This window comes from Plutella xylostella, chromosome 20, assembly GCF_932276165.1.
Source record: "Plutella xylostella chromosome 20, ilPluXylo3.1, whole genome shotgun sequence".
NCBI lineage: Eukaryota > Metazoa > Arthropoda > Insecta > Lepidoptera > Plutellidae > Plutella > Plutella xylostella.
The window spans coordinates 4,613,355-4,631,407 of NC_064000.1; the positions used below are offsets into that span (position 1 = coordinate 4,613,355).

The following is an 18,053-nucleotide window of genomic DNA, read 5'->3' on the forward strand; positions in this document are numbered from 1 at the left end:
AACTCAAACAGATCTTTATTTATTCCCGCCATAACACAAATAATAATATACATTTTTACTACTGGGAAAGAGTATTTGTTTGTCAACAACTTTATTCCCAATTTGTCTGCTGGTCTGAAAGTTACAGCCTGTTTTTTCCTTCGTATAATACTGTAATACCTATGCTGAGGACTAAGGTATCGTATAGTGATATAAATAGCGACGACCTCGCTTCTGAAAATTCGGATATTATTATAAGTAGACTCCATAATCTTACAAACTTGACTTACATGATAAACGCGAAAGTTTGTATGGATTACTCTCGGCACTCGTTGACGCAAAAAGTATTGAACGATTTTTTATAATTGATTAAGTTTTAATTAACTTTTTGGTCCACTATAAAACAACGCGAAACTAGAGTCACCACAACCGCGCTGAAAGAAAAAAATAACTCCACGCAGGTTTAGACGCTGCCTGTCCAATATTGTCAAAATCAGTCTGGCGCAAGACAGTCTGGAGAAAAATAAGTATGGAACGCGTACGAAAAATAATGGCGAGCACCGCTCACAGAGTACTTTGTACGCTATCATAGACATCTTTGGCTTTTGTCATCTGTCAGTGACAGTCAGTCAATCGTTTAGTTTGAAAAATAATTTTAAATCATAAATAAATTAAGATTTAACAGTTATTTATATATTATTATTACTGTGGATAAGTGCACTGTTTGTGTGTAGGTACCTAACTATTAGTGTTGCTTGATATTATTGATAATAATTATGTTTTATAAAACTTGTGAAATATGTGGTTTAGGAGCCGCTAGCCGGTCGTATAGATGGCCAAAAGAGAATTTTCATGGCCAAATTTCCACTGGGTGAGGAAAGGTAAGCTACAATTAAAGGCTAAAGCATAGGATTTAGATTATTTATATGTATAAAGAAGTTAAAGTCTAATAAAATAACTGGAGGGTCAGCACAACCAACAATTATAGTGCATGAATGTTTTTTTTATCGATATCGATATTTTTATTTATCATTAGTTCGCACAGCTCATCAATCAGAACAAATTTTGTCTACTAGTTTTGGAAATTAGCGAAAATTGAATTCGGATCTCCATACAAATATTACCAGTGACTTTTATTATACCTACTTAAATAATACATATTTAATTGTTTAATAATAATGATAAAAATGTTGTTTGCAGATGTAAACAGTGGGTTAAGATGACCGTTAAGGAGGATCTGGTTTATGTGCCTATTGAAAAGCTACATCAACTTAAACGAATTTGTGGCAATCATTTTCTACCACAAAATTTTAAGAACACTATTGAAAAAAAAAAAATTCCATGTGTGGGACTTACTGCAGACACTTTATTTTATAATAAAGAAATATAATTATATTTTTCCACTTTTATTTTATTTCATCATTATATCATAGCACTTATGTCAACGGAAAATCTCGAGTTTATTTTATGGATTATATTTTTGTGTTCAAATAGGAACATAATATAACGTTGAACCGATTGGTGTCAATGTGTAACACTTATTGTGTAAAACTGAAATTAAAGTAATACATACACTCGCACTTTTTTTTTTACTGGGTATCGATAAAAAATATCCATAAGAAGCACATCACTATTTCAGCGGGGCTATGTTGGCAGTTTTGTACGTCATAATTTTTGTTTTGTTGGTACCCTGTGTTAGTACGCGTGTATAAAAAAAAATACAAGTATTTTTTGCTTTTTTTTTTCCTTGCACTCCCATCTCTTAAAACGTAGTGTTCTTTTCTCTATGGTCAAAATTGTTATGACATTTAACTTATTTACCAACTTTTCAATTTTATAATTCATATTTTTACAGATTTTCCTCAATATTAAACTGGTGCATTCAGCTCACCTGAATATGGATAACGCTTCATAGTGTTACTTATCAGTGCTGATATATTTTTATTGTAATTTTGTTACTTTACCCGAGAAATGAATGTATTAAAGTCTATGTTCGGAGGTGGTTCAGGATCGACTGAAAAAGGGGAGGTTCACGACACAGTGAGGAGAATATTCGGCAATGAGATGCTGCTGAAGGACAACACGCATGACCACGACTCACAGTGAGACTAGTATATTATTGATATTGAAACTTCATCACAACCATTGAACTAATATTACTAGATTATAACCCATCACGTCCCCACTGCTTAGGCTCGGAGACCCTATGAAGGAAGGGTTTTAGGCCTAGTCCACCACGCTGGCATAGTGCGGGTTGTATTTTTTGATATTGTAACTTAGTAAGTTACAATATCAAAAATATAAATTTATAAGGGGCTACACATGTTCACGAGTGGAGACGGGAGGGTTAAAGAGTTACCTGTAGTCTGTTAGTTAACGAACGAACGAGAGCGGTCGTGCAGTGCACGTTTAATACAACGAGATAGAGCCATTGACTTATATATTACTAGCGTAAGGACAGGCCCCACCGCTGTAGAAAATGACACCCTCGCGTTGGCCCTAAAATCTCATAAATCTGTCATATTTTGTATGAATTAGGGCCAGCGCGCGGGTGTCATTTTCTTTTGACAAAACGGTCTGACGGGCGTATCCTTCCTTTTGAAATTATTGTATAGAGCCGTGTGGCTCGCGCAGTAGCACTCCGAATTCTTTATCGGCGGCCTTAGAGCGGTAGCCAGTAGTGGCTGGATGGGGAAGGCCGAGAACAGAGTATTGTGGCGCTCCTTGAGAGAGACCTAAGTCCAGCTGTGGACGACTACGGGCTGATAATAATGATGAACTTTCAGGGTTTGCACAAGGCAAAAAATCCTTTACCATAATTACAGGTAAATAAGTATATGTAAGTACTTAGATTTTTTATTTAATTAATCCCAACAAGCTATTTTTAGGAGAAGCAAATACCTCGGCCATATAAAGGAGAATCTGAGCAAAATGTTGGACACCAAGGTGGCGGCTCCCTCTCACAAATCTAAATCTAAGAAACACACTCCCGTGCCAGCTGAAGTGAGTCTATAATCTTCATCTATAAGACAGCATTTATTACATCGTGTTAGAATAGAATGATCTTTTTTTATCATGGAAGAACTGACTGTGAGTGATGCAAGAAGCACTCACACTTCATCTTGTTCGTATATTGTTAATCTAAGGCTATACCCATATTATCAATAAAACCACGATTACCTTCTAAGGGGCTGAATCCTGATGCAGCCGATGACCGACCCGGCAGGATCGGGCCGAAAGTAGTTGTCTTCGATGCTTCTACCGGTAAGAATGACATTATTATGTCATAAACTACAGCAATAAGGTTACTACTTAAATACCTTATTTGGCGATATCCACTACAGCGATAAACTTCCACTTTTAGCGATAAGGTCGCCCTTATTGTATTATAGATTTTAAGTAGGTATTAAATGTTATTTAGTGTTTTATGTACAATAAAGTTATACTACTACTATAATTAATTACTACTATAATTAATGGGTGAACAAGGATTTTACGGTTGAATTGCGAGACCGGGCTTTTTTACAAGTTTTATGTTTTTTATTGTTTTTTATTTTCTTTCTTGAATTCCAGCCTACCAATATGACAATAAGCTGTACGTTAGAATAGGTAAATCAAATATCATAAATAAAATAAATCAATTAAGTACCTACTTACTCATAAAATACTTGCTACAAATTTCGTGTAAATCGCTGAAGGAAATATAGAGCACCGTATAAGCTTTTAGAGGTCATCCTAAGGCAAGTTTTAACAATGATCAAAAATGTAAATACTTGGTAAAAGAAATCACTCAATTGTGACACTTATCCCCACAGGCACAGGGCGCCTGGTGCTGGTGGGTGACGAGCGGGTGAGCGTGCAGGGGTTGTCAAGCTTCGCCACGATCCGGGCCACGGCCTGCGCGTTCGCGGGCCGCTGGATGTATGAAGTGCAGCTTGGCACTAAGGGGATTATGCAGGTAATGTTTACATATACAGGGTGTTGCAAAAAGGGTATATCAAGCCGAAACCAGCATGTGCAGCATGTTATATCTAAGCCCGAAACTGAAATCAGAATTTCAAAATAGTTTACCGTTTTCGAGTTATTGACGATTGAAGTTTCAAAAAATCACGCAGAAAAAAAGTGGTCTAACAACCCTAAAACAGCTGATTACAAGACCCACTGACCTACATGTCAATGAACTCTGTCTCTGTTACTAGGACATCATGCACAAAATTTGAATAATTGCCATTTTACCCCATTTTCTCTTTTCCCTAAAAGTAGGGAAAACTAATTCACAACAGAATTTGAATTTAGCTACATTTAAGTAAGTGCTTACATGTGTGTGTGTTTGTGTGTGTCAAGTGTTCAGGAAATGTAAAACTAAGATAATTTACGTCATAGGTATAGGTACCTACAATTGCCTACTACAGCCTAGAATCAAATTAATCGTGTAACTAGGTATAGGTAGGTACTTACGTGCGACATCCAACATCCCGAATATTCTAATAAACACAAAACACAATCACACTTACCCACTATCACTTGATTTTAACGCACAATAAATTTACCTACCTATTTCTTCCATAGTAGGTACAAAATAAATTAAAAACTGTCTTTACAACAAACATTTCGCGACAGAAATATGTAAAAGCACTACACAGTCTACACTACACTTGTGTATGCTTAAAAGTTTGCAATGTGACTAAATCAAAGTACCTAAATAACAACAAAAATAAATGTGCATTTGTCAAAGCCGCCGCCCTTGGCTTTGATATCGCCGCCTGACGATGCCGATGCCGCCGCACCGCGCGCCGCGCCGCGGAACTTCTTTGATCTAGTTAGAAGAATAACGTATTTCCTATTCATACCTACCTACTGATTTTCTGTTAATCGCGAGCGCAACACACGGGTCAATGCAGGTGTGTGTACTTTACTTACTAATTAATCATATCTCCCCAGCGATCGGGTTCTGCCAAAGCTAGTTTCAGGTAATTTATTTATTTGATTCTGGTATCCCATAGGCACTATCTTATCTAAACCATTATTAAACAAAGATAGAAAGAAGATAAAAAGAGAGACGAGAGTTTTGACCAATAGCAAAACCAATAAAAATTTATTACTTTTGACCGGTGGCTCTCCAACTTTAAGAATTCGCGCGCGAGCAGCGCATAGGTCTCCTGGTAGTATGTCGCCACGCGACGCTTGTTCAATCAAACTGATAATCACCGAAAAATTGCATGAAAAAAGGCATTGAGCTCGTTTCATAGCACAGTGACGTGAGGGAATACTTAAGGATAACTCTGCTTCTAAATAAGCTTTCACCACTTAGGTAACAAAACAATGTGCAATGTACTATTGTAGGTATTTTATTCACGAATTCGATTCGATTGAGTGAATTACTACTTACTTTCATAGTGTGAGTAATGAGTATTAATACGTACTTTTACCTTCATAATCATAACCAATACCAACACGACAGTGACAAACCCTAGTTCAGGTCTAATATTTTCACCGACACGCTTAGGAGAAGAAGTAGGTACTTACCTACCTCAACGTATCTACGGTATCCACTTTACCTGAAAAAACTTTGAGAACCAATGAACTCAGATTGTCCTAGTAAAAGTAACTACATTATTAAGATAGAAAAAGAAAAAAGATATAACTTATCTATCAAGTAAAAGAGAGATAGATACTTCTTTATTTGTATTACTTTAAAGTATTTTAATGTCTAATTGTCTATGTATGTGTTAATATGATGATTTGCGTAAGAAAGAGATAAAACTTTTCGTTGTTAATAGCCTTCGCGTGAAATAGAAAGAAACAGCATAATAACATGCATTTTCGTCCTTAAAGCTAAGCCTTTTGTCAACACAACTGCATTTCCTCAGTGACGCTATGATTGGTTCGCGGCGCGTCAATATTTTCGGCGCGAAATTAGAAATTAAAGGACTCAAAGGAATGCCGCCGGCCGCCGGGCGGTCTCTCAATCAGTTCAGTTGGTTGCCCTGGCGCATAGCACCGCGAAGCATTGTTATGCTAATTTAATTAGTTATTTGGGTTTCTTCGCGTAATATTGGTGGCGTAATCCGTGTAATGTGAAGTGAGAGTTCATAAACAACCTGATTGTGTTTATTTGATACGGCGATAATTAGGTATCTAAGCATAATCTTTAAAAGTGTAGTGAAAAACCTAATATCGTATGGTAGACCTTGGAGTGAAAAGTAAAAGGTCAATTAAGTGTCCAAGTTCAGTTGTAATGTGAAGTGTTAATAATGATAAACAAAATCATGTGCCGGCCGGCGTTATTTCACGGTTACCAGAGGATTTTCCTCTTACCTACTATTGGATGTAAGAGGTATGCTACCTATCTTTATTTAATGTACGTAGGTAGTATTTTTTTATTATCTATGGTATTTATTTTGGTACTTATGAAATTCGTTTGATGAAGTCATTAGTAGGCAACTGGTTAGGTATCTAAGGCTTGTCTAGTGCAAATCCACGTTTAACGTAAAAAAATGGTAGGTACCAGGGTGGTTGAGCCGTGTCCGCCAGCCAGGAGATGCGTGCTTGTGCTATAGTGCATCTAATACTTATACAGAAGTGGGGTACTAGGGTTATAGCGTATAAGGTCGTCTGGTATGTCATGTTTGTAGTTATACGGAAGTAGGGTACCAGGGCTACCAGAAACAATCATCAGGGTTGTCAAAAAAGTTACAAATAAAATATGGATTAAGTTTTGTATGGAACTTTTTTTTATTCGTGCGCCCAAATCTGACATCGCCAATGACTTTTCCAGAACGAGTTGTGTGGACCCTTTTCGGCTTGATATACCAATTTTGCAACACCCTGTATAGATAGATTAATGAGGCGTTTGTTAAAAAAAAAAAAAAGTTCCTTTTTGGAGAAATAGATGGCGTTGTCTGGGGTTGTACCAATTTTCAAACCCTCAGAACACACTCAGATCACAATATGTTATTCTGTGAGGCTAACGAAATGTGAAAGTGACGTATAGTGCCACAAACTTATCTGTTCCGGTGAGAGCGAACTAAATTGGTCCATATAATCTATGTCAATATGAAATTCATTAGTACAGTAAGTAATGAGGTATGGACCAATTTAGTTCGCTCTCACCGGAACAGATAAGTTTGTGGCACTATAGGTAGGTAGAATTGTAGTATTATTTTCTCTATGATGTCGATGTCACTGTTGCTTCAGCGTTCAGTGCGATTGCGCGTACAGCCGTTCTTTTCAAGTTTTCTCATCAGTTCTCGCACGCAGCACCCGTTCAAACGGCGCGCATAGAGAAAAGAACACTACGTGACGGCGCGGGTAGAACTATTCACAGAATACTTAGCACTATCCCAAGCCACATGCAGTCTGAGCCTCGGAAGGATGGCTCGCGCTACCACCCGACATTTAATCACAACTAGTGAGTTCTTATTCTGAGTTTAGTACTCTTTGCTCTCTATGTAATTTTTGACAGTTGGTACACTGCGTTTTCACGCCATCTATCGGCTTACCCAAAAGCTCAACTGACAGCTGTCAAGGAAAACGGCTCATTGTTTATGTACTTATGTTGGCAAAAATATTATATTCCTACCAAAAAGTCCGGCTGTCATTGTTCCGAGGTTTATGCTGGCAGAATTATCTATTTCGGAACGCAGTCTACGGCGAGCGGAGACGGAAGTGACGTCACGCAACTGAACGGAAGAACAAGATGGTTGAACGAAGCCACTCTCGGTAATGGCGGTGTTGGCTTTTTTCTGCGGTTGCGGATATATTGGATGGTTTCTAAGAAGTGTGTTATGAACATTGGTTTTCTTATCAGCGTGTGGTCGGTGTCAGGTTATTTGGGCTTTGAAGAGCTCTCGGGACTAGTTTAGTGGGGTGTTTTGCAAGGGAACGTGTTTGTGCCGGACTTGGACTCGCCTATTCTAATTGGTTTAACATCAGAAGTGCTAACAATCAACGCCTACAAATGGGAAGACGATCTCGATCGCGGGTTCGTCGCGATCGTGATGCAGCTACGAGAAGCAAGCGCAAGCGATGCTCGTCGTCGTCGAGCTCGAGTTCTGCCACGCCCTCGCCACCACCTCCAAAGCGTAAGCGCAAGGTAAAAGCGCCGGAAAATGTGAGTACGCAGTCAATTACTTTGAACAGCATGATACCAGAATTTAACCCGTTAACAGACAATGTAACGTCTTGGCTAAATATAATTAAGTCCTACTCCACCACGTTCTCTTGGACGGATAGCATGGTTCGTTATCAGGCTTTGAACAAGTTAAAGGGTTCCGCTAAAATCTGGTATGATTCTTTACTACGTACAAATAATGATTGGACTACATGGGTTTGGGCAGATTGGGAAAAAAAGATTGCAACTACATTTCAAATAAGGCGAAATATGTTTCAGTTGTTGAAAGAGATTTTAGATAACAAACCGTTTGAAAATCAGTCCTTGTACGAATTTTTTTTCGAACAAAAATGCAAAATTGATCGGTTGTGCCTGAATTTTACGGAACAAGATATTGTTTCTATAATTTTAGGTAACATAGGTGATAATAATCTCAGATCGTCGGTAGAGGCTAGTAATTGTAATACTTGTGACAATTTAGCCGGATTTTTGCATAGTAGGATACATAAAACGACGAATTCGAAATTTGTTAGCTATAAAAAGGATAGCCATTTTAAGCAAGCCGCTACTATTGTCCAGCCGTCGACTAGTCAATCGAGCATGCCCATGGTAACAAAACAGTCGGATAATTCGCATCAAAAACCTATTAGTTGTTTCACTTGTGGTGGTGCTCATAAAAGAGCGCAATGTGATGTAAAATGCAATTTTTGTAGTAGAAAAGGGCACGTGGAAATAAATTGTTTTAAAAAGAAGAATCAAGAAGCAGCTAAGCAGGAAACAAACTGTGTTGTTTCTTCAAACTCGAAAAAGAAATTTCATAAGAGGTTGATGTTAAACGAATTTTCACATGACGCGTTCATTGATACGGGCAGTAGCTGTTCCCTGATTGTTGCTTCAATAGTTGAAAAGTACGCATTGCAAAAATATACTTTGGAGATTCCTGTTTTATTGCAAGGTTTTTCCAAAGAAAGCCAGAAAACTATTACGCAAGCGGTAAAAGTAGACATACAGCTAGATTCTGTGCATATAAAAGATGTAGAAATGTATGTGATTGATGAGTTAACTGGGTGTGAGATTTTGATCGGACGAAATGTTACGGAACGTTCAGATTTGATGTATTCTCGTATTGCGGATCAGTTAACGTTTGATTACGCCGAAAAATTTACAAATTTTTGTAATTCAATCTCGGAGGTAGAGTTAGATACAGATTCTCATAGCAGTGAATTGGTTGTTCTATTTCGTAAATATGAAGACTGTGTTTCGCAAACCATTGACAAATTGGGAAAAGTCAATGAGTATGAAATGAAAATATCTTTGTTGGATAATAGGCCGATTCAGTGTAGACCATATAGGGCTTCTCATGCAGATCGAAGCGTCATTCGGAAAACCGTCGAAGAATTAAAAGATAATGGTATCATACGTGACAGTAATTCATCTTATGCGAGTCCAGCTTTGCTTGTTAGTAAAAAAGACGGTCAGAAACGTTTATGTATTGACTATCGAGAATTGAATAAAATCACAGCTAAGGATAAATACCCGATGCCTAGGATTGAGGACCTAATTGATAGGTTAAATGGGGCAAAAGTGTTCTCAAATTTAGATTTAAAATGTGGATATTACCAATTAAAAATGGCGGATGACGCAATTGATAAAACAGCTTTTATCACAGAGGATGGTCATTACGAATTTTTGCGTCTACCGTTTGGTTTAGTGAACGGACCATCATTTTTTCAACAAGTGATGAATAAAGTGTTAGGTAGCTTGAGATTTGGCAAGGTAATAATATTCTTGGATGATTTGTTATTAATCAGCGAAACGGTTGATGAGAATTTAAATCTCTTGGAAACAGTACTTAAAATTTTTCGAGAGTACGGGTTAACACTAAACCTAAAAAAATGTCATTTCTTAAAGTCGGAAATTGAATTTTTGGGTTATAAAATAACGCAAGACGGAATTAAACCGAGCGAATTGAAATTAACAGCGGTTAGAGATTATCCTGTACCTAAAACCGTTCATCAATTGCGTCAATTTCTCGGTCTTATCAGCTATTTTCGTAAGTTTATTCGAAATTGTGCGGTTTTGTCAAGTCCTTTAACCAATCTGTTAAAAAAAGATAGTACATGGAAATGGGAGGACGAACATAACCAATGTTTCTTAAATTTGAAATCAGCGTTGACACAGGATAACATATTGGTTATATTCGATCCTGAAAAGGATTCTGTACTATATACTGACGCGTGTAGAGAAGGTATAGCGGGAATATTGATGCAGGTTACAGATGAAGGGGAAAAACCTGTACACTATTACAGTAGACAAACTACGGAAGATGAAAAGAGATATCATTCTTTCGAGTTGGAATTATTAGCCATAGTGGCATCGTTGCAAAAATTTCGGTTGTACTTACTGGGTTCCGAGTTTAAAATAGTTACGGATTGTAATGCAGTTCGGTTTGCATTAACAAAAAAAGAAATAATTCCTCGGATATCTCGTATTTCTATCTCTGGGTATTAGCAACTCAAGAATTCGATTATAATATCGTTCATAGGGAGGGTAGAAGAATGCAACATGTAGATGCATTGAGCCGCAACCCTGTACAGTCCGGTGAAAAATCTGAAGCCGAAATTATTATGTCGATTACTGAAGCGGACTGGTTGCTTTCGGTTCAAATACAAGATCCTAAGTTGACCGAAATTAGGAAGGCTTTAGAGTCAGGGGAGTCCGAGAAACATAAACATATTTACAAGAATTACGAGCTTTTAGGCAATAAAGTTTACCGACGTACTGCTCGTGGCCGACGTTGGGTAGTGCCTAAAAAGTGTATTTGGCAAGTAATTAAATGTAATCATGACGATCTTGGTCATTTTGCCGAGGACAAAACGGTGGAGCGTCTTGAGTATCAATATTGGTTTCCCCGCATGAGGAGAACGGTAAAAAAGTACATAAAAAATTGTTTGAATTGTATTTATAACAAAAATAAACATGGAAGAAAAGAGGGAGAATTATTCCCGGTGCCCAAGTACGCTCAGCCGTTTCATACCTTGCATTTGGACCATTTGGGTCCTTTCGTTAAGTCGCTGAAGGGTAACAAATACTTGTTAGTAATGGTAGACGCATTTACTAAATTTGTGTTTATATCAGCGGTACGCAACACGGATGCTAGTAACGTGATTAAAGAACTAAAAAGTCTCTCTAAAATATTTGGCCACTGTAGAAGGTTGGTAACAGACGCAGGGTCGTGTTTCACTTCTCACGATTTTATAAAGTATTGTACCGATAGTAACATTCGTCTACATACGGTAGCGACGGGAATGCCGCGATCGAACGGTCAGGTCGAAAGATTTAATAAAACTATCTTAGAGGCTATGAGAGCTATGGGTGCAAGCGTTTCGGATGATAGATGGGACGAGTGTATTCCCATTCTGCAGCAGGCTATGAATAGTACATATCATAAAACAATAAAAGCTGTACCTAGTGAAGTTTTCTTTGGCTATAGATTAAGAACAGATAGCGACCGTTTGGCTCCGGAGCAGGATAGTGACCATGCGATTGACGTAACCAAATTAAGATCGTGGGTGGATGAAAATATAAAACAGAGTGCGACACAGCAGAAAGAAAGATTTGACAGCACTAGAATGAAAGCCAGACAATATACCGAAGGGGACTTAGTATTATTGAAAATACAAAGTCAGTCTAATGATGGAAGGAGTAAAAAGATGCTTCCAGTATTTAAAGGGCCGTTTCAAATTAAGAAAGTTTTGGGTCATGATCGGTATGAGGTGGTGGACATGAGAGGCAGTGAGCGCTGTAACAAACCATACATTGGTACAGCAGCAGCTGAGAATATGAAACCATGGATTAGAATCGACGACTGGACTACAGAGTAAATTACCGTGTTGGCAAAGGTACCTACTTATTGTTATTTACTTTATAATTTAAAAATGATGTCAGATACAAAAGTTTTTTAGAATGAAATAGAATATTTGTGAATGGTTGTACTTATTTTGTTGGCTGTGATCTGGAAGGATATGAGCGTAGGTACTCCAATTGCCTAGGTATGGAGGTGGTCTTTGACGAGCCTGGGTTTCAGGTGGTCCTTGACGAGCCTGTTTGTCAGGTGGTCTTTGACGAGCCTGGGTTTCAGGTGGTCCTTGACGAGCCTGTTTGTCAGGTGGTCTTTGACGAGCCTGGGTTTCAGGTGGTCTTTGACGAGCCTGGGTTTTCAGGCGGTCTTCGACGAGCCTGGGTTTCAGGTGGTCATTGACGAACCTGGATTTAGAGGTGGTCTTTTGACGAGCCTGGATATCAGGTGGTCATTGACGAGCCTGAGTTATGAGGGTATTTCAGACGAGCCTGGGTTACAGGTGGTCTTTGACAAATAAAGTTGAGAAGAAGCTTTGGCGATTTTGGTTGAATTATAAAATGGCAATTTGGAAGGACCTATAATACTCATAGAATACCAGTTTCACACAAACCACACAGCAGCACATTCATTTATTTGGCTTTGATAAATACTATATGCTGTGTTTGTTACAGAAATGCTGAGCGTTAGTGCCTGAGGGCAGGCACAGCGCAGGACGGCCGTGTTGGCAAAAATATTATATTCCTACCAAAAAGTCCGGCTGTCATTGTTCCGAGGTTTATGCTGGCAGAATTATCTATTTCGGAACGCAGTCTACGGCGAGCGGAGACGGAAGTGACGTCACGCAACTGAACGGAAGAACAAGATGGTTGAACGAAGCCACTCTCGGTAATGGCGGTGTTGGCTTTTTTCTGCGGTTGCGGATATATTGGATGGTTTCTAAGAAGTGTGTTATGAACATTGGTTTTCTTATCAGCGTGTGGTCGGTGTCAGGTTATTTGGGCTTTGAAGAGCTCTCGGGACTAGTTTAGTGGGGTGTTTTGCAAGGGAACGTGTTTGTGCCGGACTTGGACTCGCCTATTCTAATTGGTTTAACACTTACTTAACAAAATACACTTAATATACTTAACAGACAGACAACAGATAGGCAACATGTGTATTAAGAATGTTAGCAAAAGGCTTCTGGCTCAGCGTAATGCTATGATTATTAATAAATAACTGGTATTCTGCCAGTACCGACTGAGTGAGTGACAAAGAAACTTCCACCAAACACAAAATTACAAAAATCGGTTTACACCAGTCAGTGAGGCGTAGGATGACGGGTTCTCGAGTGGAGAACATGAATAAGCGATAGTTTCCACAGACGACGACGTTAGACAGGTCTAGTAGTGACTGAAATGAAAAAGGCCATGAAATGCACCCTGAATGACGCCAAAATTATTGCCGGATGATAATGTTTCTCTCATATCTATTCCCTACTATCCCCTCCAGATCGGCTGGTGCACGTCAGCCTGCACATTCTCCATGGACACGGGAGTGGGGGACACGGCCAATTCGTACGCGTACGACGGCGGCCGCGTGCGCAAGTGGAACGTGGTCACCGCGCCGTACGGGCAGGCCTGGCTGCCGGGTGACGTCATCGGGTCTTGTATCGATCTGGATAAAGGGACCCTGGAGTATTACAGGTTGGGAATGAGGGATTTTACCGTTGATATTTTTCGTTTGCAGTGGTATCTTTTTTGGTTTTATGGAGGTAATAGTAGAAGGTATTCTTTGTAAATGCTTCATGTACATGTTTATGTATATTCGTATATGTATACACGCGTACGACGGCAGCCACGTGCACAAGTGGAACGTCGTGACGGCGCCGTACGTACAGGCCTGGCTGCCGGGTGACGTCATCGGGTCCTGTATAGATCTGGATAAAGGGACCCTCGAGTATTATAGGTTGGGAATGAGGGGTTTTGTTGTAGCATTACTATTCGCTTGCAGTATTTTTGTGTTTTATAAATAGTAGATGGATGGAATGCTTTGTAATTTACAGGATTCGCTTAGGTTTTAGAAGAAGCAATGCATAAATTCAATGCTTTGTGCTTGATTGCAATAGCTCAAGTCATGCTTTTGATATGCGTACAAAAGACATTCCCTAATTACTCATTTTTATGATATCGATCTTACTTTTTTGCGCTTTAACCCTAAGCTTCCCCTCAGTTACCGTACCACCCCCGACACATTAGCAATTAATAATACATAAGCAGCGGCAGCTAGGCCCGCCTGTCAAATATATCTGTCATATCCATAAAATAGTCACGTCAGATTAGACAAGTGAGCGACGCTTAAGCTAATGTTCGGTGGTGGTAACCCCACAGGAACGGCAAGTCTCTAGGCGTGGCGTTCGCCCAGGTGTCGCACGGCGCGGGGCTGGCGTACTTCCCCGCCGCGTCGCTCGCCATGCAGGAGCATCTGTACGCCAACTTCGGACACGTTCCTTTTGTGTGAGTCTACCTATGCATGGATTCTATTGCTCTATGTAATATGAGATAGATGATCAACGTGATATCTTCGCCTACGGGGTATAGCCGGTGGCGATGGCAGGAACAGAAAGGTTACTCTATACTGACGAAAAACGGACGAACGATAGCTAACGAGCAATCTGCACATTTAAACGAGGTAGAGTCGTGGCTCGGGCATCAGTGCTCCAAACTCTCAAACTTAGTTTTTCGTCATATAGAGTGACCTCCCTGTAGAGGACTATCGAAGGTCCACGAATATAGAGCACATCTGGCGAAAGAAGCGGTAGCTTTAAGCAATAGCGAGAGTAGACAAAATGCGATAGAAGACTCTAGCAGTGAGCGGAGCGCCTTACAATCTACAGCTTCGAAAATAATATGTTTTTTTTTTATTTGTGTAATGGATGGAGAATTTTATTTTTAAACGTCGCATACACGCTCCATTATTCCTATCCCAATTTCCTCTACAGGTTCCCAGTGGAAGGGTTCGCTCCTCTCCAAGCGGCGCCGGCGCGGGACTGCGCGAAGGCCGCCATCTTGTTCAAGTCTATAGACGCTCTCCTTGACGAGCTCGGTCGAGTCACGGACGCACCGGTCACTAACAAGTCCAGCAAGGTTAACATGTGCCCCATATTATAAAACGTAGACTGAATAAATATAGATCTGGTTTAGCAACGGTTGTATTCCACAGCTTTCTTACAAATCAGTAGTCTATAACGGGGTACCTGATTACTCTAACTACTAAATTTGGCAGCTACATTAATTATAAGCTGTAAGCTGTAAATGTGGACCACGAAATCCCTCTAATCATGATTGAATTAGTCTTCCACCGCTGGAAATAGGCCTCACTCTTCACCGAAGGAGCACCAACTGTGGGTCTTTATCAAGCTGTACGCTTCCATTGGATAATGAGGATGATGATACAAACATGAGTCCATCTCCCTTCCCTCACAGACGAAATCCGAGGGTTCCCGGAGTCCAGAAGGAGAGATAGCACTAAGGATACACAGCCGCGACTCAGCATACTCGGCGCCCCCGCCGTCCCCGACCAAGGACCCCCAGTCCCCGCCCGCTGGCGTGCCGAATAGCGATGCCAATGCCAAACGGATGTCCAAGAAGGTACAGTTTAGTAAATGCTACGGCTATTGGCCAGCATTCATCAGTAGCGTTGTAGTTCATGGTTACTTAAAAAGGACATAATAAGGATAAATAAATAAATAAATAAATAAATAAATATGTGGGGACATCTCACACACGGCCATCCGACCCCAAGCTAGGCAGGACCTGTGTTATGGGTGTCGGACAGCTGATATATAGATATACAAATATATAGATAGATAGATACTAAATATAAATATCAACACCCAAGACCCGAGTGCAAATATCTGTGTTTAAACAAATATCTGCCCCAGCCGGGAATCGAACCCGGGACCTTCAGCTCAGTAGTCAGGGTCACTAACCACTGCGCCATTCGGTCGTCAGGATATTCCAAATTGCGGAATTTCGTTGCATGATTTCGTCCTTTATTTGAAACTGCGGTTTCAGACCTTGTTATATGCTAATACTAAACGGACTCTTTTATAGCATACGCATAAGGAGAAAAGAGATTGAAATAAAAACTTTTCATTTTTCCGTGCCGCAAGTGTTAGAACTTTTGAAATTAATTACGTAAGTCGAAGACCCTAACATCAATAACATTTACAAATGAGGGCATAACTTTTGCACAAGAGTTATGTGACAAGCTAAGTCCCCGCACATGCTCGCACAGGCTAGGGCAACAGACGAGGATATTAAAATGTGAATGTGAGTATACGTAACAGCAACTCCAAACATACGCATTTCCAATTCAAAAAGAAATGAATCTACTTAAAAGTACCTACTTTTAAATGGAACAAGCTGATGAGCTGGTGCCTTTTTGACGCTCTGCTGGACAGCAACCTTTTATGTAATTCTGTACTGTTTTGTTTCTTGTAACACTGTCGTGTATTTATATAGTCAGTGTGTTGTCAGTGTGTCAAATCAATGTTTCTTTACCTTTATCTTTTATGTTACCAGGAGGATTACTCTATACTGACGAAACACGAACTAACGGGAGATGTTGTGTAATCAGAGTCATGGCTCGCGTACTAGAGTAGCGCTCCGAAAGTTTCTTTCTGAAATTTTCCGGTTTCATTATAAAAAGTGATCCCCAGCAACATTTTCCATTATTTTGTACGGCAATCCCATCCCTATCCAGGCGTTCCTGGTCTCCCTGGCTCGTATCCTGGTGACGGAGCTGGGGGCCTCCCTGCGGCTCTCGTACGTGGTGGTGGCCGAGCTGCTGCCGCGGTTCCGGGGAGCCCTGGGGCTGCGGGCCAACGGCAAGAAGACTGATGACGTCGCCAGACAGTTTTATAATGAAGCAAAGGACGCGAACTTTGTGAGTTTGTTGTTTAGTGAACAGTCTCATTAAAAAAAAATCTCTATTTTGTTCTTTATACGGTAAGTGTTTTGCTATTGCACAATGATATTGGTAACGGATATAAATGACTTTGCAGAGATGTAGAGCAAATGTTGCTCAGAATGACCATTGACCATCAGCCACCGTCTTTTGGGCTATCAATACGAGTCCTTTTGCCAACACCCTGTTCCTGTACTTACCTGTGAGCACCCAAACAATTTTTCCACTCTCACCCAGGTGGACCTGTCCTCGAAGTTCCTCAGCCAGCCTCAGCGGCGGCTCTGCTCGCTGCTGGACCTGCTCTGGACCTTCCTGGATGAGGCGGCTCTCTGTGACGTGCTGGAGCACTGCGTCATACGCGAGTGTCTGCTCTACGACCTGGTCTCACAGGTGATACACTCAAATGAAAGCCCTTAAACAAAAGGGTATCCTCTGACCATATGTTGATCATCAGCCCGTAATCGCCCACTGCTGGCTATCTGGCTTCGGCCTTCCTCATCCAATATCTACCGGATCCCTGTCTAAGGTTAGTTCAGCGGCCTCCGTGCCTCCTGTCCGTGGCCTCTACTTGAGAACACTTCTACTGTCACGGTCTCTATGAACGGTCTACAGCCACAGCCGATTTAAAGAGCATGTCAGCAAATCTTAACTTTCTAACAAATCACAACATTTCTGATGTGATCCTTCAGAAGACATATCGTTATACCTGTTTTCTGGAGTCTGTTGGCTTGGTCCACCGGTTGTTGACCACCTCTGTTGCAGGACATGTCGTTCTCGGCGCAGCTGCAGGGCGTGTTCGTTCTGTGCGGGCTGATGCAGCACCGGGAGACCAGGCACCACCTCGTCAAATACGTCTTCTTCAACAAAATCACGTGAGTACCATCAGTACCACGACCGGACTTTAGCAATTAACAATCCTAAGGCAGCGTCGCTCGCTCGTCATCGCTGTCAAATCTGACGTTACTTGTACGGATCTGACAGATGTTTGATAAGCGCGCTACGCTGCTTGTTGCAAGCTCCCCAGACAGTAAAAACTTTTAGGGCTGAATTTGAAGATCCCAATTATCGTGGTTCAATAGGTTTTAAAATCTGAAGTGTATCGTTCTAATAAATGTTATATCAGAGCGGACACAGAAAGCTGCAGTGTGAATT

At 40.4% G+C, this 18,053-nt stretch overlaps 1 protein-coding gene across 8 annotated transcripts in view; it reads left to right on the forward strand.

The window, feature by feature from the left end:
- Positions 1–1,776: 1,776 nt before the first annotated feature.
- The window catches only part of LOC105380983, a 36,707-nt gene continuing 20,430 nt past the window's right edge, over positions 1,777–18,053 (forward strand). For 6 of the 8 annotated variants that reach the window (XM_048628382.1, XM_048628384.1, XM_048628383.1 and 3 more), the window contains exons 1-12: positions 1,777–2,081; positions 2,868–2,982; positions 3,168–3,243; positions 3,553–3,588; positions 3,795–3,937; positions 13,443–13,636; positions 14,321–14,446; positions 14,932–15,076; positions 15,416–15,580; positions 16,698–16,880; positions 17,139–17,291; positions 17,664–17,773. In XM_048628382.1, coding sequence (XP_048484339.1) covers positions 1,951–2,081; positions 2,868–2,982; positions 3,168–3,243; positions 3,553–3,588; positions 3,795–3,937; positions 13,443–13,636; positions 14,321–14,446; positions 14,932–15,076; positions 15,416–15,580; positions 16,698–16,880; positions 17,139–17,291; positions 17,664–17,773 — 1,577 coding nt within the window. In that variant the 5' untranslated portion in view covers positions 1,777–1,950. Of the gene's footprint in view, positions 2,082–2,867; positions 2,983–3,167; positions 3,244–3,552; positions 3,589–3,794; positions 3,938–13,442; positions 13,637–13,796; positions 13,899–14,320; positions 14,447–14,931; positions 15,077–15,415; positions 15,581–16,697; positions 16,881–17,138; positions 17,292–17,663; positions 17,774–18,053 lie in introns of those variants that run through there. The other 2 variants (XM_048628385.1, XM_048628390.1) reach the window with 2 other exon arrangements.